This window comes from Coturnix japonica, chromosome 4 (assembly GCF_054131305.1).
Source record: "Coturnix japonica strain WE chromosome 4, WE-NBRP24, whole genome shotgun sequence".
Classification (NCBI taxonomy): Eukaryota; Metazoa; Chordata; class Aves; order Galliformes; family Phasianidae; genus Coturnix; species Coturnix japonica.
Genome location: NC_140666.1, coordinates 54208276 through 54233431, shown reverse-complemented (window position 1 = coordinate 54233431; position 25156 = coordinate 54208276). Strand labels below are relative to the sequence as shown.

The 25156-nt window shown below is 41.9% G+C and overlaps 1 protein-coding gene across 1 annotated transcript in view; it reads left to right on the top strand.

Moving 5' to 3' along the window:
- EPHA5 (EPH receptor A5) overlaps positions 1-25156 on the top strand; it is a 196769-nt gene that overhangs the window by 77264 nt on the left and 94349 nt on the right. Inside the window, exon 4 of the mRNA XM_015861732.3 lies at positions 24505-24660. Coding sequence (XP_015717218.2) covers positions 24505-24660 — 156 coding nt within the window. The remainder of the gene's footprint in view (positions 1-24504; positions 24661-25156) is intronic.

The following is a 25156-nucleotide window of genomic DNA, read 5'->3' as shown; positions in this document are numbered from 1 at the left end:
TGCTCAGTAGGCTGCTATTCACTGTATATGTGGTACAGAGCGGTCTGCAGATTGACTTTCAGAGTGGAGCTGAGCTGTAGGGGCTCTCTCCAGGGTTAAGCCATACAGTGAACGCAAACTGGTTTGTGGTCAGCTGTCATCAGCAGTGTCTGCTTGCTCTCCAGAGATACAGGCTGAGCACCAAGGTACAGCACATTGTCTGCTGTTCCACTGCTTGTTACCATGGTTGTCCTGACTCATCCCTCAGACTTTGTGATTCCTGTTCCCTTGACTGTCCTCTTCCATTCCACTTGCCAGAAATGAGCAAAAAGGTAAATTTTGAAGACTTTTTGCTTCCAGCACTAAGCTTGGATGATATACAGTGTAGAAGTGGCCTTCCTGTGCCATAGAGAAACACACAGCCACGTGCCAGTCACCAGGGGTAGTTCACTGCACAGCTTGAAGTGGATTTGCATTAAAAGCATCTAGCAAATTCACCTGTTGGTGGTCTTAAAATTCGCCAAGCAAATCTGTGAATCTACAGGAGGACTCTGCTACTTAACTCACCTAGAAGTAAGGTTGGCAGTTATTAAAAAAGGTCAGAAATACATTTGACGTTTCCCGTGCAAACACAAGCAAATCTCCCCCTTAAGGGAGGCAGAGCCTTCATGTAATGGGATTTAGGAAGTTTCTCTCCTCTTTAAGACCTTGTTAGGTGATGTGATTGCTTTGCCACCTAAAACAGGCCAATATGAGGGACTTTTGATGGCTGTCAATCAGCCAGGAAAGTGAATGAAGTCAGATGATGGTGATAAATTGCTTGCTGTGTTGGCTGCAGAAGGGGTTAGGACAGGGCAATTGTCTGCCTGGAGCGATGTGGAGCAGGTGCACCTGCACCTTCACACGGTAATGGGAAGTGCATTATATTACACTTAATCTGTGCACGCATGTGTGAGTCAGTGCTTCAAGGTATTGTGGGCTTATTACTGTATCATAAAATCTTTAGCAGGATTTAAGCAGGGAAACAAAAAAAAGAAAAAAAAAGAAAAAGAAAATAGGTAGCAAGCAAGGAAAAAAAGTTAATTTCTCTGGCAAGGTCAGTACAACCCCACAGAGAGCAACACTGCTGTATTAATCCACGCCAGCAAGTTTCATTTCTTTTCCCTTTAAGTCTTTTTCCCTGGCTTTTTCCATGCAATCTGTGTTTTGTGTACCCTTTCCATCTCAGCCTTCATTCTCTCATATGAATTTTGTGCTTTCCTTCTTTGTCTTGCATGTGAGGTGGCACCAAACTTGACTTTTGCTCTGTCCCATCAAGGGAGGTGATGCTGATCCATGTTACTGAGCCCAGAGTGATGCTGCAGGGGTAAAAAAACCAAACATCTGCAAAAGACTATGTCTGCAGGGATGCTAAGAGTATGTGATTGAGCAAAGCTCAGTAGGGAACATCCAGAATAACACTGCAATTCTGTATGGGAAATAATGTCATTTGGAAAGATCCTCATGGTTGAGGTTGGAGCTGCAGGTTCAGCTGAAACTTTTGCTGACTGGATCTCTTATTGGTAGTTTGTTTGCTTCTCTGCTTTTACCATTGGTGGAGGCCAAGAAGACACACTTCCTTTGGTCCCTGAATGCCAAGGTGCAGCAAGTGAGGTTACTGAGCTGTATCTGTACCAAGCTGTATATGAGGTAAGCAAACGCTCTCCCTGCTTAGGGTGGTGTTTGTAATGCTAAGAATGTGAATGCTTTCTTGTTTTCAGTGCAGTTTTGAAGAGTTAATCATTGATCTAACGAAATCATAGTGCAAATCCTAAACCAGCAAATCCTCTTCTAGTCTTTCATGCTGACTTCTTAGAAATACCCATTCAACTGTGTGTGTTGGCATGTAGTTACACAAAACCAGCTAATTTTGGTTTCCTAACTTAAGTCCTTCTTGGTTGTTCCAGTTTTTTAGAGTGAGATTTCCAAGGGAAGCAATCTAGGCCTGTATGTAGACATATAAGTGAAATACATGGATTAAAAGCCCGGTCCTCTGGTAGCTAATGGTCACTCCTGTTTTTCTGTAGGGGTTTAAGTCACTAGGAGAGCCTGGGCACTGACACTTACCTTATAAAAATAATAATCTAATTTCTTGTGCTATTATAGAGCTTTTTGAAGCAACCAATATTGCTGCAAGTGATTTTATCTTAGCTTGTCAAATCAATCAATGTTGGGCTTCCAAATGCATTTATGTATTTCACGATCAGATATGCAGGGTTTCTGAAAGTCTGATTCTACTTGGAAAGTTTTCACCCAAAAGTTGTTGTAAATGTTGTAAATGAATTTCTGTAGAGGGTGCTAAGTATGCTAAGCCTTTGTTATATTGGTGCTTTTTGGTTATTAAAGTCCAGAAGGGAGTATGGTCTGGTTGTGACTCAAAAGCATCTTTTTGCAGAATCCAAAGTCAACTAGAGAAATATGCTGGACTCACTTATGGAAAAAATAAAAGTCTGCTTAAGCAGTATCCTTATTAAATTAGAATTTGTAGCATGGGATGAAAAAATGCCTCACTGCGAAGGGATATGCTTGTAATTATCAATTCTCTGCAGTAGTGCTTGATGAAGGTTTTAGATGGAGTGTATGTCTGGGAATTCAGCTTAGGCACAGATGCCGCAATCAGTCCCATGGCAAGCAGCAGCAATTTTCCCCATGTCTCTCTTGTGAAATCCTCGCAGCAGCATTTACCTGCATTCATACCTCAGCAGCAAGTGCTCGCACAGAAAGGAGATGGTAGGTACAATTCTCCCTTCAGGTTACTCTTTTCTTAAGAAATACTAGTTGCTTGTAAAGCTAAGTAATGGAGATAGAAGGAGGCATTCAGGAGGAAGTCTGTGATCCGAATACCTGCACAGTAAGGGGTTCAGCTGTAGGCACTCTCAGATCACAACTAGTCACACTTTGATGAAACCCAAAGGTAAACACCCAGTGTCCCAGAAACAAACATTGCTGCATTCACCCGTTAAAACAGGCTTTTGTAGGTGTGTGGCCTGGGAGCCTTGCTTGGATCCTCACTCTGAGAGCCAGTGGTTCTCATCCAGGAGCTGGAATGCTGTGGTTTTAATGCAGTCAAGGTTTTAAAAACACTTTGCTTCTGAATTACAAATTGTGGTGCTGTTATAATGTGAGAATAGGTAGCTGAGGTGACAGCACAAATTCTTCTGGTGCATGTAGACCAGCACAATTTCCCATGCATATGGATGAAAAGAGAGCAACTATTTGTATTTTCCCCAATAGGTTCTACCAGTGTCTGACATATTACTATACATCTTCCAACAGAATAACAAAGAAAACAATAGTTTTCCTCTGAGGTCTCATTGGCTCTCACTAAGAGTTCTGGCTTGGTATTAACAAGTAAACAATGTTTGCTTCTCCTAGATTTCCTTATGCTACAGAGACAAAATAAAATTACCGGGAAGAAGTTTTATAAACGAGTTACTGCTTTTTTCCTTTCTGAAAACAAACCAAACGCTGCGCGCTGAAAGGAACAAGGGGAGAATCACTGAAGGAGGAGGTGATTGGATATATATTTATTGCATTTGTAAGAGTACATTATTGCTGATTCAATGAAATAAGAAAATTGTTTAGGCTTGCCTGAATGAGCATTACTTTATCTAATCAACCTTTTCTAAATTGGTCTTAATGTACTTCTATAAATACATTACATCCAAACTCCAGGTTGTGTGGGCAGCATCAATTCTGCTCTACTGTGGCACCAAAATATGCCAACCTTTTATTGAATGCTTCAGAACATTATACTTCTTTTTTTTTTCTCCCTCCGCCCCCCTCCTGAAATTAATGGGAATTAGCTGACAAGCAAATGCTTTGTGAGAGCCGTTCTTTGGTTGTCTGTAGTGGGATGTTGGCTTCTCTGAGCACAAACTTGGGCTGCCTCATGGATAGTGCTGGTGTTGCTGACTCTCTGGTAGCCATTTGCATCCTTCTGACCTAAAGGATCTGGCTTCCTTACCTCTGTGTGGAGGATGCTGAAAGTACAGAAGCCAAACTGCTTTGGCATTTAAATACTGAGGATGCTCTGGCTTGGGATGCCATGCGCTACTACCTATCTTGATTTTGTGACTGTTGTTAAGAGCAGCCCACAACTTCAAAGACAAAATCTGAGATGCACACAAAGGGGTAAGATTCTAGGAGGCACATGTTGTGTTAGCTTTTGTCAGGGCTCTAACAGCAGCATGTCTGAGCTGTGGTTTATGGAGAAGAATTTGTATCTCTTGGAAGATAACTCCTAACATGTGACCCAGAGGGCTGGTTTCACTCCACCGAGAAAAGAAGCTCAGTAATTTCAGGCACCACTGCTGTGGTGGCATTGATCCAGTTGTGGGCAAGGGAGGAACCACAGCTGGACTCAAAAAGAAGCCCCATGGGCTTTGCCATGAGGAGATTGAGTGGGGGCTAATTCTCCTGCTTGTGCTGGTGTACAGGGAGTTTCTTCATAAGCAGATAAATGAGGGACTGACTGTAGGCTGATTGTTTACGCCTTTCTAGCACAGCATGCAGCTTCTTGCTTCTACTGGAAATAAAGCTAGGGCTGTTCCCTTAAACCCATTAAGTGCTTGTAATTGTGTTGTTATTAAGTTGAAATGATATATCTAAAGGTCTTCATGCATGGATCATGAAGAAGCTAAGTAGCATTACAGGGCTGGGAAGCAGTAAGCCATGGATTCATGCAAAAAAAAACAAACCCAACCAATAAAAAACAAATAAAAAAAAAAAAAAAAAAAAAAAAGCCCACAAAACCCTTGTCAGTTTTGCCTTTGATAAGCAGTTAATTTAGCTCAGAATTGGCGGAATTCCCTGTAGTTTGTGTAGGGAATTTCTAGGTTATGCTGTGAACATCAGAGTAATATACAGTTATCTGAGACAACTGACAAGTGTTCAAGCATGACAGCTATTGGGAAAGCAAATTCCAGAGACAGGTTGAATCTGAATATATTATCATGTATAGGCTGCTGTATGTGTGTGTTATGACAGAACAAGAAGCGGTAGCAGAACAGTTTTAGTTCATTTAATGATACTAGAGCCTATATCAGCATTAGTAAGTGAGGTGATGCACTGGGAATAGGTCTATAGAGTTAAGAAGCTGCAGTAGTAGCCTCGTACTTCTTGCAGGGCTCTTGCTTTGGCTCTGGCCTGGTACTTTGGAAAACCCCAGAGCTGTTGAACATGGAAAGTGCACTCCCAGGGTACACCCTTGGGTTGCTTCTTCTCCCCCCAAGGCTGCTGTGTACGTTCAGTATTGCATGCTAAAGCACAGTAAAATGAAATAATCAAGAGATTTAGCTCAGAAACATTCCTGAGCCGAACATGCAATGGAAAATACTGTGAAAATGTACTTAGATTTCTCTTTTTTTCCAACCCTGTACCTGTAAACAAGGTGTCTTTTGTCTGACAAACCATGGCTGTCTTCATTTTGCTCTTTTCTGAAATACATTAGTGTTGCAGGAGTGGGCTTTCAAAATACCGTTGTTAGTTTACTGTTCAGGTAGTGGGTCAGTCAAAGGTGACACCTTTAGCAAACAAAAGTATGGACACTGCAAAGAGGCAATAAAAGCAGATGGATGGTGTTCGTCAGGGATTGGTATCAGTACTATTTAATATCTTTGTTGGCTGCATTTACAGTGGGCTTGAGTGCATCATCAGGATGTCCAGCCAGCTGAATGGGGTGGTCAGCGTGCTGCAGGGAAGGGATACCATCCTGGGGGTACTGGATGGGCTTGAGACGTGGGCCTGTACAAAAGTTGTGCCAAACAACATGTGCAAGTGTAAGGTCCTGCATCTGGCTTAGGGCAGCCCCAAGCAGAAATGCTGACCAGGCAAAGAATGGATTGAGAACAGTTATGAGGAGAAGCACTCGGGGGTACTGGCTGATCTAGAACTCATCATGAGCCAGCAAGGTGTGTTGCAGCTCAGCCAACTGTATTCTGGACTGCACAGGAGGAAGTACAGCTGATAGGTCCGGGACTGTGTTAGAAGAGAACCAGAGGAGGCCACGATGATGATCAAGAGGGCCAGAGCACCTCTGCTATGAAGACAGACTGAGAGAGTTGGGGTTGTTCAGCCTGGTGACTCCAGGAAAAACTCTCTGTGGTCTTCTAGTACCTAAAGGGGCCTGTGGGAAAACTGGAGAGGGACTCTTTATCAAGGAGCATAGTGATAGGACAAGGAGTAACGGCTTTAAACGAAGGTAATTTTATATGATACGAGAAAGAAGTTCTTCATTGTGAATGTGGAGAGGCACTGGTTCAGGCTGCCCAGAGAAGCTGTGAATGTCCCATCCCTGGAGATGTTCACAGCCAGGCTAGATGGGGCCCTAGCAGCCTGATCCAGTGGCAGATGTCCCTGCCCATGGCACAGGGTCTGGAACTATGTGATCTTTTAGGTCCTTCTAACCTAAGCCATTATCTGATTCCATTTCTCTCCTCTGAGAAGGATTTAGGAAGCCTTTATTTTTCCTCTTGACGTTGATGTGGAGGTATCTATGATTCTATGTCAATACGGAGAAGATAAACTATTTTACATAAATTCAAGTCTTGTTTGAAATGGAGTTCTCTGTGAGAAAGGAGGACTTGAAACAAGATGAGGCTAGGCATGAAGCTTTTTGTTCAGAGCTATGGGGAAAGCTTTATGGACTAGCATTCTATTTTTCTGATGATACCTGGGATTTTGGTTCATAACCAGAACTCTGACAGGGTATTTCTCACTTCACTGTAAGACCTCAGCAGGTTGTGTCCTAGGGGTGTGCAAGCTGTCATGTTTAATACACAGACATTAGGGAGCAGACCAAGGTGTGGCTGGCTGTAGTTGACAACAAATTTTTCCACACAAAGTCACACCAACTGGAGAACTGAGCTACAAGAAACTCAAAGTTAATGCAAAATTAAATAACTTAGAAACTGCAGCAGAGGATCTCATGACTATTCATTTTTGGTGTTAAAATGTCTGTAGGATTGGGGGTTAGAAGGCAAGACACTTGCATGGTAAGGTCTCTTGGGGCCAAAACACCATGTAGGGAAGTAGTAGCTATTACATTTGGAGGCTTTGCAGAAGTACAGGTTCAAGAAACCTGACAACAAACAGATTATATTTGATCCCTACAAGGAGATATGAGAAGTTTAATGCATAGCCTTCTGCAACAGCAAAAACGTCATCGTTTATAACCTTTTAAGCAGCAATCTCATTGAAGGGAAATAACAGATAGCAATCTGGTTATTTATTTATTTGACATACTTTAAAAAAGATGAGAGCTAGTTTCTACATTTGTTCATCTTCAGAATGACATACAGCTCTCAGAGTCAGCCACACATAAGTTTCATAGACCGTGGCGGTATATTTTGGCTTTTAAGAGCTATCGGGTAAATCCAGAGACTAGCAGATAATATACTCAGCTTGAAAATGATAAGCATGGAGATATGAAAGCCATTTCTTTTCCTGCTGTTGAAATGGAAAGATTAGTGGAAATGTCATGGCTTAGAATTCATGAAGCAATGTTTCCCTAATCAGCCATCACTCTAAATTGCCTGAATACAGTATGTTTGTCTTTATTACTTTTATTTAAGTAGACTGTGCCTGTGTGAAGGTAGGCTGTAAAAAGTGTTATATAAAATATGAGACTCTTTCATATCATATTCCACATTATCAGGCTTAACTACTGATTGTTGTTATGTCTGTGATTAGCTATTGTAAAATGGAATCATGGAATGGTTTAAGTTGGGAGGGACCTTTAGGGTCATTTAATTCCAACTCATCTGCTATAGGCGGGAACACCTCCCACTAGACCAGGCTGCTCAAAGCCCCATCCAGCCTGGCCTTGAACGCCTCCAGGGAGGGATGATCCACAGCCTCACTGGACAACCTGTTCCATTGTCTCACCACCTCACGGTAACATATTTCTTCCTAGAGTCACATATGGGTTCAGCTTTTTAGAAACTGTGATCCAAAGACTTGTGTGCTTATCAAAATGCAGCACTGCTTGCCATCCATTTCCCTTTGTCCAGGATCTGGCCCATGTATCTCACTGCTGCCAGCTTTTGCTCCAGAGTAAGTAGGATGTAAAGTTTTGCTTTGCTTTGAAAGAGATTTTGGCAACATGGGAGTAACTTGCTGCTTTCAGACACAAGTGGTGACAGCTGGGAGGACATGTTTGTAATATTGCACCTGTTGTTCTCAGGAGACACATCTGCATTAGAAAATGCCTGGCTTCCAGAAACAGAATTTGCATGATCATGTACTATATATATATAAATTTAATTATATATACATCAATTGTGTACCCAGATTTTCATCTGTGATGCTTTGAATGGCTGCTCAGTACATCATGGTGGTGATGTTTATAGAGAATGAGCATTTATATGGCTTTCTTGCTTTTGCATGTTTTTCGAGGCTCTTGTGATGTCATGCTGATCTATGCAGGCAGCCTTTCTCAAGGAGCAGATGCTACTGCACAACAGTGGGTTCTTTCATCTTCAGTACTCTAACTTACAGTAGACTGTAGGCCGTTTGCAAGCTGCAGTATCTGAAGGAGCACGGTGGATTGTTCTCTCCACTTTGCTTGGGGTCGATATCTCTCCTGTGCCTACAGCAAGCTGTCACCAGGTATGCTGGGCAATAAGCAGGTGAGCAGAGCTGAGGGTGAAAATAAGCAGGTGAGGAGGGTCAGTACTCTTTGCCTTGTGCATATTAGAGCTAGGCATGGAAAAGAAAACATGCTCTTAGCTCTTCCTGGGACTCAAAAGTGCTTCAGCTTCCCTATTTTTAAAGGAAGCAAGCTGAAAAGTAATTCTGCTTACTCCTAAATGTGTGGGGGGAACAGAAAGAGGGGGATATTCCCTGGTAAAGAACGCTTACAGGCTAAGTAGATGATGAGGGGCATAAAGTGGAAAAGCACAAAAAACTATGAAATGATATGGGATACCTTCCTAGCTAGTGACTTTGTAATGGGAACCCCACAGGCCCAGTGAACTTGCCAAAAAATACTGCATGCTATTTTGAGGTAATATTACCTCTTTTTAATCCAACACAGAGAAAATTCATGTTCTCTGGTCTGTGCTGAGATTTATGGCAGTGCAGGATATTAGTACTTTTCCGATTACAGCTCTGTGGCAGTGGGAGACTTAGATGCATGCCTCTTGCTGCTAGAAAGCTGACAGCGTATGCTTATGTCTGCATGTGTATTAGCAAGGGTTATTAATTTCTTTTGGATGCAAAACTAAAATTAGTGTCCCTTGGCTTTTTCCTAACTGAAAATGGCTTTTTAAATATGTAAGAATCAGAAATCATTTTCTTGATACCTGGGTCCTTTTCTGAGCCTATCATTCACATGATCATTTGTCATTAGGCACAGTGGGCAGGAGGTTAATTGTAATTGTGCAGTCACCTGGACTATTGTGTGATTTGAAGCAGAGTTTCTCTGCTGTGTCAGGTCCAACAGTATATTATTTGAATGCGTTAGTGCCAGGCTGCTCTTTAAATCTGCCAGGGAACTGAGGAAGAAGTGATTTAAGCGTTCGATTTAGTGCTCTCTTCTTGCTGTCCGCTTCAGGCCACTTTACTAGCGATAGCAGAATGTGAGCAGAATTAAAATACAGATGTGTCAGAGTTTTGGGAAAAAAAAAACAATCAAATCAAAAGTAGCCAACAAGAATGAAGAGCCCTTCATCTTGGTAACTTAATACCGTGCATCTTTGTTGACAACTCTATATGTAAATCACTAATTATTCTAAACTACTCAGTTCCCCTCCAGGAAATCCAGACTTCAACATTAAAGGCTAGCGGTAATGAATGAAAGCCTTACACTGATTCCCCACAGGTTTTATTAAGCTGCAGAGAAAACCCAAGGTTTTTTGCATCACGAATAACAGTGATAGAGGGGTCAGCAATTTACCTACATCGGAGGAGATTACTGGGTTTGGGGCAGTAATTGTAAGCACTTGAAGGCTTAGGTAATGCATACTTTCTGTGGTGAAATGGTGAATGAAAGAGGGCAGCCTCTGTTAGGCTTGAGTTTCCCCCTCATTGCTTCATGTCAGAGCTGTGGTCTAGGAATATGATGCAGGTGTGCAGCTGATCCAAGAAGCCCCATCATTCATCTTTTTTCTACATGCTTTACCCCAGATTTCCCAGTCTTCCCTTTTTCAGGCTGGCAATTCATTTGCAAAACTACCAGGTAGCTAGAACTGGGTTTGTTGACTTAGCTGATGGCTGATCCAACTCTTGGGCTTGCAGAGAGTGTTTCTGAAGCCACATGCCCTCTCTCAGCATGCTGTACACCAGAGTGCGCTGCAGCGTGTGTATGCAATGGTGGGTGAGTGAGAGGAATGGCACTCAGGACAGTATAGCTTACCTGGTTGTGGAAGAATTATGATAACATGGGAGAGCTCAACCTGGGTTCTTGGCTTTAGCAGAGCTCCCACTCGGAGCTGTAGGGCTTCCTCTTCTGCGTAAGTACCAATATGTCTCTTGTGTGGCTGACTCTTGTCCTTCAGTGTGCCGAGCGACACCTTAGTGGTCCCATGTGAGCTGCAGGGCTGCAGCACGTGAGGAAAGAATTGTGATTTCTCCTCTTGTGTGGTTTGGCCTGCAAACTTCATACTGGTTTGCAGGATCTTTGAAAGGAGATGGCAGGGAGAAGATTCACAGCTGGTGTGGCTGTGTGAGCAATAGGAAGGCGTGAGCAAGCAATGGGGAGGCATGATTAAGCATCATGCGGCCCAGAGAAGGTGAAGGTAAGCCTTTGTTTTTCCTGGCCATGTTGGCTGGAGGCAGCACTGATGTGGCTGATCCTGCATGGAGGCCCTGTAGTGACTTTGTGTTTCCTGAAGGGTGAGGTCAGGTTAAAACCCTGTTGTTCAACACCTTGCTTAATTCTAGATTCTAAAGTGAGTTATGTATTTACTCCTGTTCTTAAATCTGTCTTTATCACAATCTTGCAGAGGTGCAGGAATTATTCAGCTATCAGAATTCGTTTGTTACCTTTATTCACCATCTGGTTATCATAAATCACTAAACTCTTATTACTGTCTAAATGCTTTGTTCATTTTATATGCTTTCATTTTTGCTCATTCTTACTGTATTTTATTGTAGCCCAAGTGCTTCTGATACAAAGCAAGCTCTTTGCAGAGGGGAGACAAGCTGAAGGTTTCTAAATTTGGGACTGTAAGTAGAGCAAATTCCTACATTATTTCTTGAGAAGACAGCTTCATTGCATTCTGAATCCTTTCTGCAAGCGGGAGAAGGGCAGACCTGGAAAGCAAAATTCCTATTTGGATTTCATTTTAAATCCAATTTCATGGGAGCAAAGGAAAGCTTTCTTTTTTATTTTTTTTCTTCTCTCTTTTTTTTTTTTTTTCCCTCCTTCTCTTTAAAAAGAAAAGAAGTGAGACGAGCCAAAAAATCTTCCTGTGAATGAATGTGCTGTGCTCTTGATGTCTTCCCCATTGCTGACCTTTTGTCTTTTCTCTCCTCCACTTTATATTATCCTTGGCCACCTTTCTTGAAGGAGCTATTGATTAAAGGATGCAAACCGCTTCAGATCCTGCATATCAAGCTGCTCTTTTTTTTCAAGTTGTTCAGTATGTGAAGAGCATCCATTTCTGCACTGCAGTGCAGTTTTACCCAGAGATACCTGGTCTCTCCGGCAATCATTTTTTTTTTTCCCTTTGCCCTCCCATCCTGCTAAATGGACATCCTGTCAAATACTGTTTGCACAGACTGACAGCTATAGAGGTCTTGGAGTAAAAGCCAGATCCGTGCACATACTCTAACAAACAGAATCAAAATGTCAAGGCACATGTGAGATATATCACTATGCTTCCCTGTCAGATTTTGCTAATATCACCTGGATAAATTGACAGAGGAACACCTGCAGCGAGTTAACCTATTTTTATTAGTGCTTGTTTCACATATTTATATTTGGATAAAAATACAAGGAAAGCTTTCAATTATTTGATGACAGGATGGAATGCCCCCTGTTCTTCATACGGATAGACAATCAGGTCAGGGAAGCCACTTTCAAACAGCAGAGCAATTAATAAAGAAAAAAATAATTTCACAGTCTGTTGTTAAATTAGCAATTCTTCAGTGTGTCTGTAGTTCCTGGCAGAATTAATATGCACTCTGAAGCCTTGGGCAGTCTTGGCGTGTATCATTTACCCAGCAGCTGTAAGAGCAAAATGCAGAGGAAGGGTACTCCATTGCAAGGGAAATAGCGGAATTATCTATTTAGTAATCATTCAGCAGCCTATTTGCTTATAATCAATATGAAAAGAAACAGTTGGATTTGGGTTGCATCTCTCATTCTTTCAAGGCAGAAGTAGCAAAAACAGAGGTTGGAAAACGATGTGTTAAGTAACACAGAGGAAAAAAATAGGTAGGGAGCAACATACATTTGAGCAGGGAGAAGAAAGTATACAATAAGAGTGCAATAAATTTCCCCTGTGTTGAAGGAGAATATTTTATAGCAGCTTTTTGCAAATTAAATGCATCTACATAAATAATGTAGCAGCACATTTAATTGCAACTATTTATTTTTAAATTTGCCTGGTTGACAGGAGAATTTCTTTGCAGAATAATGAACCCTGGGTTTCTGCCACTTGCACAGCTTCTATTAAAAAAAAAAAAAAAAAAAAAAAAAAAAAGAATACTATTTTAGCAAATTGTCAGAGCCACAGAAGTACCTGGCTCCTCTCTAGTGCATCTAGGGAAAAAAATAACCAAAGCACCAACAGCAGAAATAACCACCAAAATCCAGAAGTACATCTGTATGTAATCATTGTTGGGTGGAGTTTGAGAGAAGACAGGGAAACAAAATATAACCAATCCTTACTTAGGTCAAGAAATGCCTAATTTGTCTTCCAGTGTACCACTTCAATTAGAGGATACATAATGGGCTCTTTGTCTGCCTCCTACTGTTGGTGTTGGTTTTCCAGCTTTCTTCTGAAAAAGACAAGAAGCCCATTCTCTCTTTTGCACAAGACTGATTCTTCAGATTCTCATGGAATCTCTAGGTCTCAGGGCTTCTGAGAGGAGAAGAGAGAGTGTCTTCACAGGACATTCCTACCTAACACAAGATACGTATCTCAGTATTTGGTAAGTCTTAACGAAAAGATGTGGAAGATGACCTGTGGGATGGAAAATTGTTAGGAGTGGTCTTGTATGAGACAAGTTGCAGTCTTCTCTTGCAAGGTATTGGTTTGCCAAAACTCCCAGTTGGCTTCCTGCATGCTGAATCCAGGGCAAAATTCATGCCAATGCTGCTCTCCTTCCTCCCCTCTTGTTGTCTTCAAGTCTTTCCTTGAACAAATCAACTGTGGATGTCTTCTGCAATGCAGGGTTCTTGCTTTTTTTTCTCAACCAGTCTTAGGAAGACTGTTTCAGTTGACAGAAAGTGTAGGTACACAACAGGAATTTCAAATACACTGCTGATTTCCAGAGTAAACAGATTCATGCAGGCAGTGCTTATTTCTCTGGTTGTAGCTAGAGAGCCAATTAAGGAACAGTATCTCCGTACAATAATTTGAGAATAAAATCTCCATAAATCAAGCCTTGGAAGCTCAAATTCAGACTGTGAGAATGACCAGTATCGCAGCTGCAAATTTTACATCAAGATAGCGTTCGTGTTATTTTCTAATCGGTTAGGGAGAAATAGGTTTATTGAGGAGAGATTTGAGTAAGGGTACATGTAGCAAGCAGGAAGGTAGCATTTGCTTTGCCTTCCTTTTACTTCACATCTTAATTTTTGTTGCAGCCAGTTATGTCCAACAGCTATTTGGGGGGAAAGAACCAAGACTGTGAGACTGTGAACAGGGACACCCGGCTCCCAAGAGTAGAATGCTTGAATGTGTATGCTTTTTTCTCAGAATAATACTGTTTATAGTCTGGAAAAGAAAATACTTTCTTGGGATATAACTGCATGTTATTAGTGTCAGGAGTTCAGGAGTTTCGATGTTTTTCTCTCTGGGCAAGGTTCACAACAGTTCTTAAGTTCTACTTAATGTCAAGAATGATCCAGCTCCAGCATCCAAAAGCCATGAGGCAGCCCATCCAAAGAGTACTGCAATTGGCTGCAAAACCAAGAAGTTTGAAGTGTCAAGTTGTATTGATTGAACTTGGATCTGAGCTGTTGTGCTCACATGCAGCAAGTTCTCCTTCAGAATGGGAGAGTTCTTAATTAAGTTGGAAATTCTCTTGTTGCTGCAGGACTAGAGCTCAAAGAATTGCTCTAAATATTGTTGTGGCCAGAGCTGGCTAAGCCTCAGATTGTGCTCTGCAGTGCTTGTTTCTAAAGAGGAGCTATTCGGCAGAGGTATTTGGCTAGGCAAATGAACTGTGGATACTTTTTGATTTGACCCAGAGGAGTAGTTTAGTCAACTTAACAAATAGTTTCAGTATTTTGGTGTCCAGTCAATTAAACTGAAGTCACAGAGTGCTGTATTTGTGTACAATTAGGTTAGTGGTTGATGTTTCAGTACTGACTTTGTAGCACGTGTGGAATGAAGTGCTATGTTCAGCTTTCCTAGTTAAATTTCTCTGAACATTAATCATATAATCACAGAATGGCTTGGGTTGGATGGGACCATGAAGACCATCCAGCTTTAGACTCCTGCAATGGGATAGTTGCCACCCACTGAATCAGGCTGCCCGGGCTCCAGCCTGAACACGAACATCTTCAGGGATGGGGTTCTCTGAGCAGCCTGTGCTAGAACATCACCACCCTCTTAGTGAAATATTTCCTCCTAACGTATAATCTGAATCTCTCTCTTTTAGTTTAAAGCTGTTCCCCCTTGTCCTATCACTATCTACCTTTGTAACACATCAGACTCCCTCTTGCTTTTAAGCTTTCTTTATCTACTGAAAGGCATGCCTGGTCTTTCTGCCTGGAGCTGTCCCTTCTCCAGGGTGAACAAGCCCAGCGGCCTTGTCCTTTCTTTGTAGGAAAGGTGCTTCAGCATTTTGATCATCGTCATACCCTCTTCAGGACCCACTCCAGGAGCTCCATGTCTTTTCCTGTAGCTCTTTGCCTACCAGGACCCCCCGAGTCCTTCCCCATAGGGTTGCTCCCAATAAGTCCTTTTCCCAGTTTGTATACACATATCTGGGACTGCCCTAAACCAAGTGCAACATATTGCACTTTGCTTTGTTGAATCTCTTAAGATTCTTGTGAACCCACTTTTCAACCTTGTCCGTGTCTCCTTAGATGGCATCCCTTCCTTCTGTTATATCAGCTGTACTGCTCAGCTTGGTGTCATCAGCAAACTTGCTGACTGTGCACTTGATCCCACTGTCTGTGTCATTTATAAATGCTAAGGAACATTGGTCTCAAGAGCGATTAATACTTGCCTTATCTTTTTGCACATCCCCTTCAATTTCTTGCAGCCTAACCAAAGCATCAGAATTTAGCTTGGTGACAACCCCATCTCTTTAACTCTGTTTTGCATGCTCTTATCCAAAAAAAACCACCAGTTTCTGAGGGAGGAGACACAACCGAGGGGAAACATTCCCCAGGAGTCTCAACTGCATTTGTGACTTTCAGCCTCCTGCTCCTCTGGCAGCACTGCTTAGCATCGCCTTTGCTTTACATTTGTAAATACACTTCCCTAGAGTCACTTTTACGTGCATGAACCCAATTTAACACACTTAGTTCAGGCAACTCTGGATAAACCCTTCCTGCATTTTGTCATAAGGACTGTAAAAGATCCATCTACGTCGCCCTCTGATGGAATTTGAATAGATGTGTCTGGAGTGACATATGCCCAACCATAAATTTTAGGGAAACAATTTTAGAATAAATTGTCTACGGCCAATCCTACCAAATTTACCTCCTGAGACAGATGATCATAAAGCTAGAAGCAAACAAGCCCTTAAACATTTGTGACAGGCTCTGAAAAGAGCCTTTATTGAGGTACCGGCATCTCCATAGATTGGATGCACTGCCCAGTTTAGACTGAAGTGCTAAATGAAGTCACCAGAAGAAAAGGTGTTTTTTATACCACCTGAAATTCTGGTCTATGCAAGTGAAGTTGTGCAAGATAGTCAGCCAGAAGGAAATACTTCAAGCGTTTTCGTTCTTCCTACTGTTTTCACATGTTCAGCTTACTAGTTGAAGCTAAATCCTTTAAATGTTGGTAGAGTAAACACAGATGACATAAATCATCAAAATAAATCCTCCCAAATGTCATATTTCTTAACCACAATTGGTTGCAATTGTCCAAACCACAGCATAATTAGAGAATCTTTCTTTCTTTGGCCAGGCTCCAACTCTGTATGGCTGACTGACTCAGAAAACTAAAAACCTTTTTGCAGAGGTATGCCAGCAAACATGTGGCTTTGAAGAACTCTATTTTCCAGGAGATTTTACTGACTGGTTTTTGCACTGCTCTCTGTAATATGCGTATACAGACGTACACAGGGAGATTTGGGCTGGATCATTTTCAAGTTTGATCCTGTCCCACTGTTGCCACTAGAGATGATGGTTGTTATTGCTATTCAGTCAGCACTGCTATTGAACTCAGGGGAGTCCTGCGGCCTGTCCATCAATCCTCCCCTGGCTTAGCACACAATGCAGCTTGCATGTTTAAGTTACCATTCACATAACAAAGGATGCACTAGGCTGTGTCTGTTTGTGTGCAGAGCCCTCAAAACAGTCTTGTTCCTCTCGGATTACTCAAGAGCTAGGCATCTCAAGTTATGTTTACAAGCACGAAGAAACAAATCTGTCTGCCTTCCTCTGTATCTTAAACTGTATTTTTCCCCTTGGTGCAGCATTGTAAATCATCGCTTCTTCTGTTTAAGTTAGCAAAATGATTTCAGTTTGTCATCATTAAAAAAGAGAGATGGTAATTTAAGCATAATTTAAGTGCATCTTGGTCTCACACCTCAGGAAACAAAGAAAAGATGCAAAGATTTTATAGATGTGTAGATTCGTGGAGATAGATATTTTATAGCTATAATAGCAAGAGGATGCAGACTGCCTTTCATTGTTATGAGATAGATAGCTGGGGCTTTCTGAGGCTGTCCTAGGTCGCACTTTGTCACCAGAGGTGTAAGGGCTGCAGACACACCCTGGGCTGCCTAAAGGGCACTGGCACATCACAGGGAAGGAGCACCATGTCCATGAAGCCATGACCCAGCTCAGACACTGATATGAGAGCATCTGGAGTGAGCCAGTTGGCACTACCAGCCTGCAGGCGAAGGTGGTGAAGCCACCTGGGGAAACAAAGTGAAACTGCATGTTGGAGAGGCCAGGTTTTTTAATGTTTGTGTCATCATCTGGACCTGCTGTCACCCTTCCAGCCCCATCAAAAATGTAAATGGAGGACAGAAGTGACGTAAAAAGGTGCTTTGCGTCAAATCAGCTTGTGCTTCTTGTGAGAGCGACAAAGTCCTTGTGCATATGGATGGCTTGCAAGAGCACGTACTTGCCGGTCACAGAAATTCCATTTCTGCAAGGAAACTGCTTTCATTTGGAATGTACAACTTTCTCCTAGTTTGTTTTGAACAGGGTTTTTGGAGAAAAAGAAAAGTAAAGCATGTGGCATTCCTCTGCTAAGGAGACTTGTGAGTGCATGTCCATGTAGTATAAGGAAAGAAAAACATAATTTCATGGGGTTTTTTTGTGGCAAAACCTGTGTTTGCAGTGAGTGTCAGGAAGTCAAAGTACAGAAAAGAATTGAGTCATAGAATGGCATAGAATGGCTTGGGTTGGAAGGGACCTAAAGGATCACCAAGTTCCAACTTTCCTGCCACAGGGTTGCCAGCCACTGGTTGAAGCACTAGGTCAGGCTGCCCAGAGTCCCATCCAACCTGGACTTGAACACCTCCATGGATATCTACAATCTACAGCACAGGCTCTCCAGGCAGCCTGTGCCAGTGTCTCACTGCCCCCTCAGAGGAACATTTCCCCCTGGCATCTAATCAAAATCTTTCCTCCTTTAATTTAAAACCATTCCTTGTTGTCCTATCGCTATCTACCTGAGTAAAAGTTGAGTCTGGATTGCAAAGGTGAGTAATTTGAAGATTACTTGGTATTAACCCTGCTTCCAGCAAAACCAGGAGGAGCATCCTCGTATAGTTCTGAGTGCTTCTGAAAAATACTTTGTTTCCCCTCAGAGCATTTATTTTCCATAGCTTGCTTTCCTTCTGTGAAATCAAACCCAAATGATAGCATTGTTTTCGTATGTATGTGAGGATAAATCTCCTTCCTTGTTCCTTTATCACACTGCTGAGAGTTTAGGCTTCACTCAGAGGTTTTGTCTTACTAATCATTCCAAAATCTACTTTGGAGCAAAGTCAAAATGTACAGAAATATAGTCCATTAAGGCCTTAACATAATCGCAAGCATTTTCAAATGTATTGTGTTCAAGTTATCTTTATGGCTTGCAAATGTGGCTGACTTGGGAATTGGATGAATTTTTCAGAGCAATGCCATGTGATGAAGTTTTATACCATTTAGAAGAAACACATTAATGTCATTAGTAGCAGTTAATTCTTAGTTTTCCAGCAACTATGCTCATGTCATAAATTTCTGTGTGACAATTTAGTGAGTCACGTGGGGGAAAAAGTGGTGTTTGCAAGGGGAAGAAGTGAAAGTACTAATTTATTTATATTCTGGTTTTCAAGGTTGTTTTGGTATTGAGAGCTGGAGTACGTTTCAATGCATAGTGGCAGTAATTTAGCCTGATTTAGCATAGGCTTGGTCAGAACAGTAGCAAAAGACACAATATTTTCATAGAATCACAGATTCCTTTGAGCTGGAAGGGACCTTAAAATGCCATCTGGTCCAACCCCCCTGCAGAGAACAGGGACACCTACAGCTACACATCAGGTGCTCAGAGCCCAGTCCAGCCTGACCTTGAGTGTCTTCAGGGATGGGGCATCCACCACCTCTCTGGCCAACCTGTGCCAGTGCTTTGCTATCCTGTAATAGCCCAGATACGTGGTGATTTTCTTAGAACAAAAATGTTCAAGACTTCTTCCTGCTTGGGATGTGTGAATCATCTTTCCTTCAGGGTAAGGTCTTGAGTCTGTCTTCAAGATGTGAAGCCCTCCAAAAACTCGCTTATTCATCCAGCTCTAGGAACCTCTTTTAAAAGACTTTTAGCAAGTCTCATTGTGGCAGCATCGGGTGATGGAGTTGCTGAAGGTTGCTGGCAAGTCTGCAGGATTTGGGCAAACTGGCAGCTTTGAATTACAGAGTTTTATTAGTGGATATTTATTTAATTTCCTTCAAATCCCTAAGGCGTGCTGCAGGAAGCAACAGAGTGCTATTGCAGATAGAATGGCTGACCCTAAAGGAGATATAATCAGGGCATTTTACACATTTTCTATAGCTTTATAGCTTTGGCAGCAATTTCAGTGTCAGCCTGCAGCTCAAGGAATGCTGTTAGGATGGGCAGGATTAGCTCTTGGGAGCCCACTTGTAAATTCTGCAGGAAGAAACTCAATTGTGGGCTGTTTTTTTTTTCTTCTTCTTCTTTTTTTCTTTCTTTTTCCCAGCATAATTCCTGGTTGTTTTCAAAAGAGCACAGAGATCATCTGTTTATATTCATTGGGAGACATGAAGACAGTCTGCTGTGTTTTTGTTTTGTTTTGTCTTGTAAGTAAAAGTGCATGTTAGGAGCACAAGCTGAGGGTTGGAGCCTCTCAGCAGTTTAATTGATTCCACATTGTAAAGATTGTACCTCACTAAACCCTTTTTCTTTAGGTTTTGGGCACATCTAAGAGGCAGCAGCTCTCTCTTCTTGGTTTAAGTGCTTCAAGGCATGGCAGCTCCAGAGACTAGAACAGGGGTTAGTTTATTTGTAGCTTGTTTTTGCTCAAATCCTTCAACTCACAAGGCATATTCCCTGCGCTGGTGTGATGTGCTAATGAAGGCAGAGTTGATGAGCTACAGAGCTGCTCTCCTTTCTGCTGAATACACATAACACATCCTACTTGGGTTTCATCCGAGAGGCAGCTTGGTGTGGATTACAGAGCTCAGATATATCCATGGGGCAGAGTTTTCTGCATGTTTATGCTGTGGTTGCTCCTAAAAGCCGTGGTAATTTGACAGTCCCTGCCTGAAGAAGTTTGCAGTTTGAAAAGGCTAATCAGTCTAAAGCATGAGAAGGAGGAACAAAAATAGTTTGTGGTTTGCTCCTGGGCAAGATGTAGTCTGGGAAGGAAGCAGGTTTCAGTTGGATAACCTGTGTTGTCTAGAGTAGATGTTCTTATCCTCATTAATTTTTGTTTTCATTCCTTAGCTTTATGGATTAGCAACGCTACCTTATGAGCTATATTTGTAGTTTCTGATTACTGTGGAGACTAATTTGGTACTCTGCAAGGAAGATGGTGTAATTCCTATTTGAGCTTTATTTTCTGGGATATACAAAAGGTTGCTTTGCTGATACTAAGCATTTAAGTACTCCAGGCTTATCCTCCCAGAATTACAAGAGTGTGAAGGGTTGGACCTTTCTCATATCCCCTGGGCTTTCAGGGCTTTATAAGGTCATGCTCCCTGGCTCTTCTCTCCACGGGGACAAGGTCTAGATTCAGACCAATATTAATTTGATGTCATGATAGCCGAGTGCTTCCTGCGTTGCAGATGATGGATGCTTTTACTGCTGCGGCTATGTACATGGGTTTGGTTCTTGGTCAGGTGGGGAGGCTGGGAGGAGGTCCTTATTCCCAGCACCCATGCCTGAGCAACTTGCTGGGGGCTGCCTGGGCCAGTGTGCATCGTAGCCAGGGAGGAAAGGAGGTCTGTGCAGTGGATGCAGCATTCAGCTGAAGTTCGGGTATGGTTACAGAGCTGTGGCTGCAAATCATTTGATGGTAAGGCTTGCAGAAAATAACCTCAAGTAGTCACAGCTATTTGATGTTACTGGCTTGTTCTGCCTACTTTTTCCACTCACTGGTGCTCTCTGTCTTTAGTACTGATAGAGCACATGAAAGTTCAGCACAGCATTTGAAGAGGCCAATTTATATTGTAAGAGTCCCAATGATTCCTCCTTTGTTTACATGCATTATAAGACCTGATGTCCTAGTAGCGTGGCTCTTGGGAGATCCCATCTATAAGATACGAAGCCAAGTTCTAATCTGACTGCCAGCTGGAGGGATCAGCTCGTGCTGGTGTTGTCCTGAGAAGCTCTGGCTGCCATCACTCACTGCAGTGATCTTGTGCCGGCCTGGCCCAAAGCACTGGCATCAAGAGGCTGCACGGCTGCTAAAGCTCTGTGCCTGTGACTTTTTGTGGTTGCTACTGAAAATGAAAAAGTGAAACTAATTTGCTGGTAATGGATGTGCTGCTAACAGAAACACATCCTCCCTAACACCCGCAGGTTGCTTATGGCATATTTTCTGTATCTAAAAATATTCTTTTTTTTTTTTTTTTCCCCAGCAACTAATTTCATTTAAAGACTGTTTTCACACATCAGTGGCTGTTAATCAGTTAAGGAGTTATCAGTTTTAATATTAGAAAGAAAGAAGTAGGTGTCATTGACAACTTATAACCATTTCATTTCTGTTCAGCTGGCTTGCAGCAGATTATGAGGAATCTTAGGCTCATCTTATTTCTCCGCCTTTTCCCACCCTCTTTCAAAGAGAGATAATACCATTAAATGAATGGCTGTACTGTGCTAATTCTACATATCTTTTGAAGAACCATTGAATTAGAAATACTGAGATAAAAATATAAGACTAAAATAAGATTTAATTAGAAATTAATCTCCAGACTCCCATGTAATTTTAAATAAAATCATGTATACTTCATGAGAAGATTTTAAGGTTGACTGTCAGAAGAGGAACGGTAGGACAACAGACTAAAACCCAAGGTATATGCTTATAAGGCACAGGCTGCTTATGGCTCTGTTTTGCTGCAAATCCAGATCACAAAATCATAGAATCATAGAATCCTTAGTGTTGGAAGAGACCTCTGAAGACCACTTAGTCCAGCTGTCCCACAGTGAACAGGGATAAATATCCAACTGTTTGTCAGCAAAGGCAGAAAAATAATATGCTAGCCCTTGCTTTTTGGCTGTTGAGCTTGTCCAGGACTGTGCTCCTCACGCTATCATGACAGAGGGACCTGTCTTGGGCAGAGGAGGGACCTGTCTGGACCAGGGGAGATTCAGATGACACAAAAATTGGTCTGGTTTAGTTTGATTTCACATCCCTCATTAAAAAGAAGGGTTATTGGTGTTGTGAATCTGTTGGCAGTACATTTACTCATGAAAACAAAACATTCCCTTCAAGCTGAGCTATGTATCATACCGTCGTTAACAAACTGCACCTCGTTGAAAATATGTCGAGGAAAACTGATTTACGTTGCATTGGCTGCTTTGCACACAATAGAAGCACAGTAAACTCTCGTGCCATAATGATTTAATGATTTTCTGTCTGTCTTGATGGGTCATAATGAGATAAATTCAAGTCCTTTTCTGAAGGCTAATTACTTCGAGTACACACTAGACGTGGGCTGCACTCTTTATACTTTGCATTTGTTTGTATTTTCATTTTGCTATCTCTGTTGTCTGGGTGTGCAAGTGAGTGTTGATCTGTCTTTGAAATACAAATCAGAGGCTAGCAAGGAGCCATGTCATGGTCTCCTCTACCTGAAGACCCTCCAGAGAATTTGTAACAATTCCTGCTGTACAGATAGGGCAGCATCTGAAGATAGCTGTGAAGTAAATAAAGTGTTAGAAACTGAGGGATGTGCCGTCAGATATCAGGGCAGCTTGCGGCAATTATCTAGAATAAGTTTGGCCAGAGGTATGTTCACTGTGCCCCATGCTTGGATGCAAGATGATGACTGTGTGCTCCAGTACTCGCAGCCTAAATATGGAAAAATAATTGAATGCTGAGCAATTTTGGAAATTGCTTGCAAGGTCCAGGCAAAACTGGAGGTGGAGCCTGTGGAGGTGTATGGTTTGCTCCTGGATTGCCATCCCTTTTGCTGCATGGGTGGCCTCCATCAGCAAACACTTGCTGGTTGATTCCAAGGGATTTTTTCCCTGTATTGTAGAGAGCTGATATCAGAATAGCTGCCATACCAAATAAAATACCGTGTGTTTTTGATACGGGTTGGTGTGCAAGAGTCTCACCTTCGGTAAAAAAGTTTGTGATGTAAAAGGGAAGATGTCAAGAGAGTTTCTCTGGTACTACAGGAAGCAGAGTCAACTTTAGAGCCAGTTGTCCTACTTGGTCCTTCAAAGAAAAAGGGATTAATGATAAAAAAAATTACACTTAATCTGCAGGAAAGTTGAACTCAGTCATCACATCTTTTGGCTGAGTTTTTAGCGCATGACCTTCATGCTGTGTTTGACTGGGACATTGATGGTGGGCTAATATAAATGCTTCTGCTGTGAGCCCGTTTTCAGCTGGGGACGTTTGAGTGCAGATGGAAAGGTTCTGGGATTTCCAGGTAACTTCATTAAGTCTTTATGGCAAGGCCTGTCCATCATTGATACTATACTGGACATAAGAGCATCTCTGAAGGGAAAAATGTGGCAGCTTTTTGGAGTCAGGAAGCATGTTTACATATCTTTGCTTTTTGAGGTGACCAACAAATCAGGTTTTGCGCAGGTTTTATCTGTGCTTTGTTTTTCTTCATGCTAACTGTGGGCTTGTAATTCTGCATACCAACTATATGATTACAGGTCCACTTGGCTTTTTTCTAAAGGCAAGGTGGAAACACGCAAACCTGTGATTGTCACTGCTTGTGCTGCACGCACACAAAGGTGAATGAATGCAGACGTCATTGCTTAGGTGAAACAGTGCTTGTTCCACAAGCTTGGAAACAAAGTATTACTGTACTGAGTTCAAATTCTGATAAAAGAAATAAAAATAAAGAAAAAACCAAGCTACCCTTAACCAATATATTACATTTGTGAGAACACAAGAATTTCTTATATAGAGCCTTTGTGCTTTATCGTGCATATATATTGGAGCCAGAAGGAGCACCCTGCATGGCAAGCATGAAGTACTTTAAAATTCATCATAGGTTTTCAGAGTAAGAAGCCCTAGGGAAGTAGCCTTATCACAATGTCTTAAAGCTTTCGATCTCAAGATCCCCTCCACCGCTGTATTGTTACTGTTTACCGAGACATTGATTTCTGGGTATAGAACGTCTTAAACAAAAACCACAAGATGTATTTTACGTGCTTTTCTAAAACTGAATGAAGAAAGTCCCAAACTCAATAATGTTTTCTAAAGCAGAAAGAAAAGATGTTACCTCATGCATTCAACACAGAAAATAAATACTCAGCGAAGGCAGATGCTAGGGGGGAAATACAGTCAACAGATTCTCATTCTCTTTTCATGCAGGTATTTAAAGATGCTTGTACACTGGTGGAGTAGACTTGTTTTGAAATATACAAACCAAATAGCTTGTGAGTGTTTTTCTGTTTTCTTTGTAGCTGAAGACGTGTTTTTAAAAGGAAATGTGAAGACACTAATTTTATGATGGGAGAGCTTAGTCTGTGGTTCTTCTTTTTACAGTATGCAGACCTGGGTTCTTCAAAGCTTCACCCCACAGTCCATCCTGCAGCAAATGTCCCCCTCACAGCTACACGCTTGATGAAGCATCCACATCTTGCCTGTGTGAAGAGCACTATTTTAGGAGGGAATCAGACCCACCTACAATGGCCTGTACAAGTAAGCATGTGCTTATAGGGTTGTTTTTAATCCTTTTGAGCTATTCCTGTACTGTGACTAGACATTATGATCCTAATGTGCTTTTACAGGCTCTGGGCTTCAGTCTGAGCTAGTCTGACACAGTCTTAATGTCACTAGCTTTATCCACCATACCTCCAGTTACATGAGGAGACTCAGGCCTTTCATTTGGAAAGCTGCTGTTTAGCTTGAGGGGCACTTAAGTAACAAACAGAAGCTCCATCTCTTGCAGTTTGCTCTTCAAGCAACCAAAGATGTTCTCAGCCAACAGCACTGCACTCAAGTGTGTGCACGGGTACCTGGGTCAGGCACATGTGTGTAGGAAACTATGGGTAGTTATTGTCTGCTCTAGCTATAAGTGGAGTATATATGGGCCTTCTTAGCATCATTTCTCAACTCATTTTCAGTAGATAGTGAGGGAGAGAGCCTTGCCTTTCCAAGCTACCTGGAGATTGTTATTCTTCAAGGTAGTCTCAAA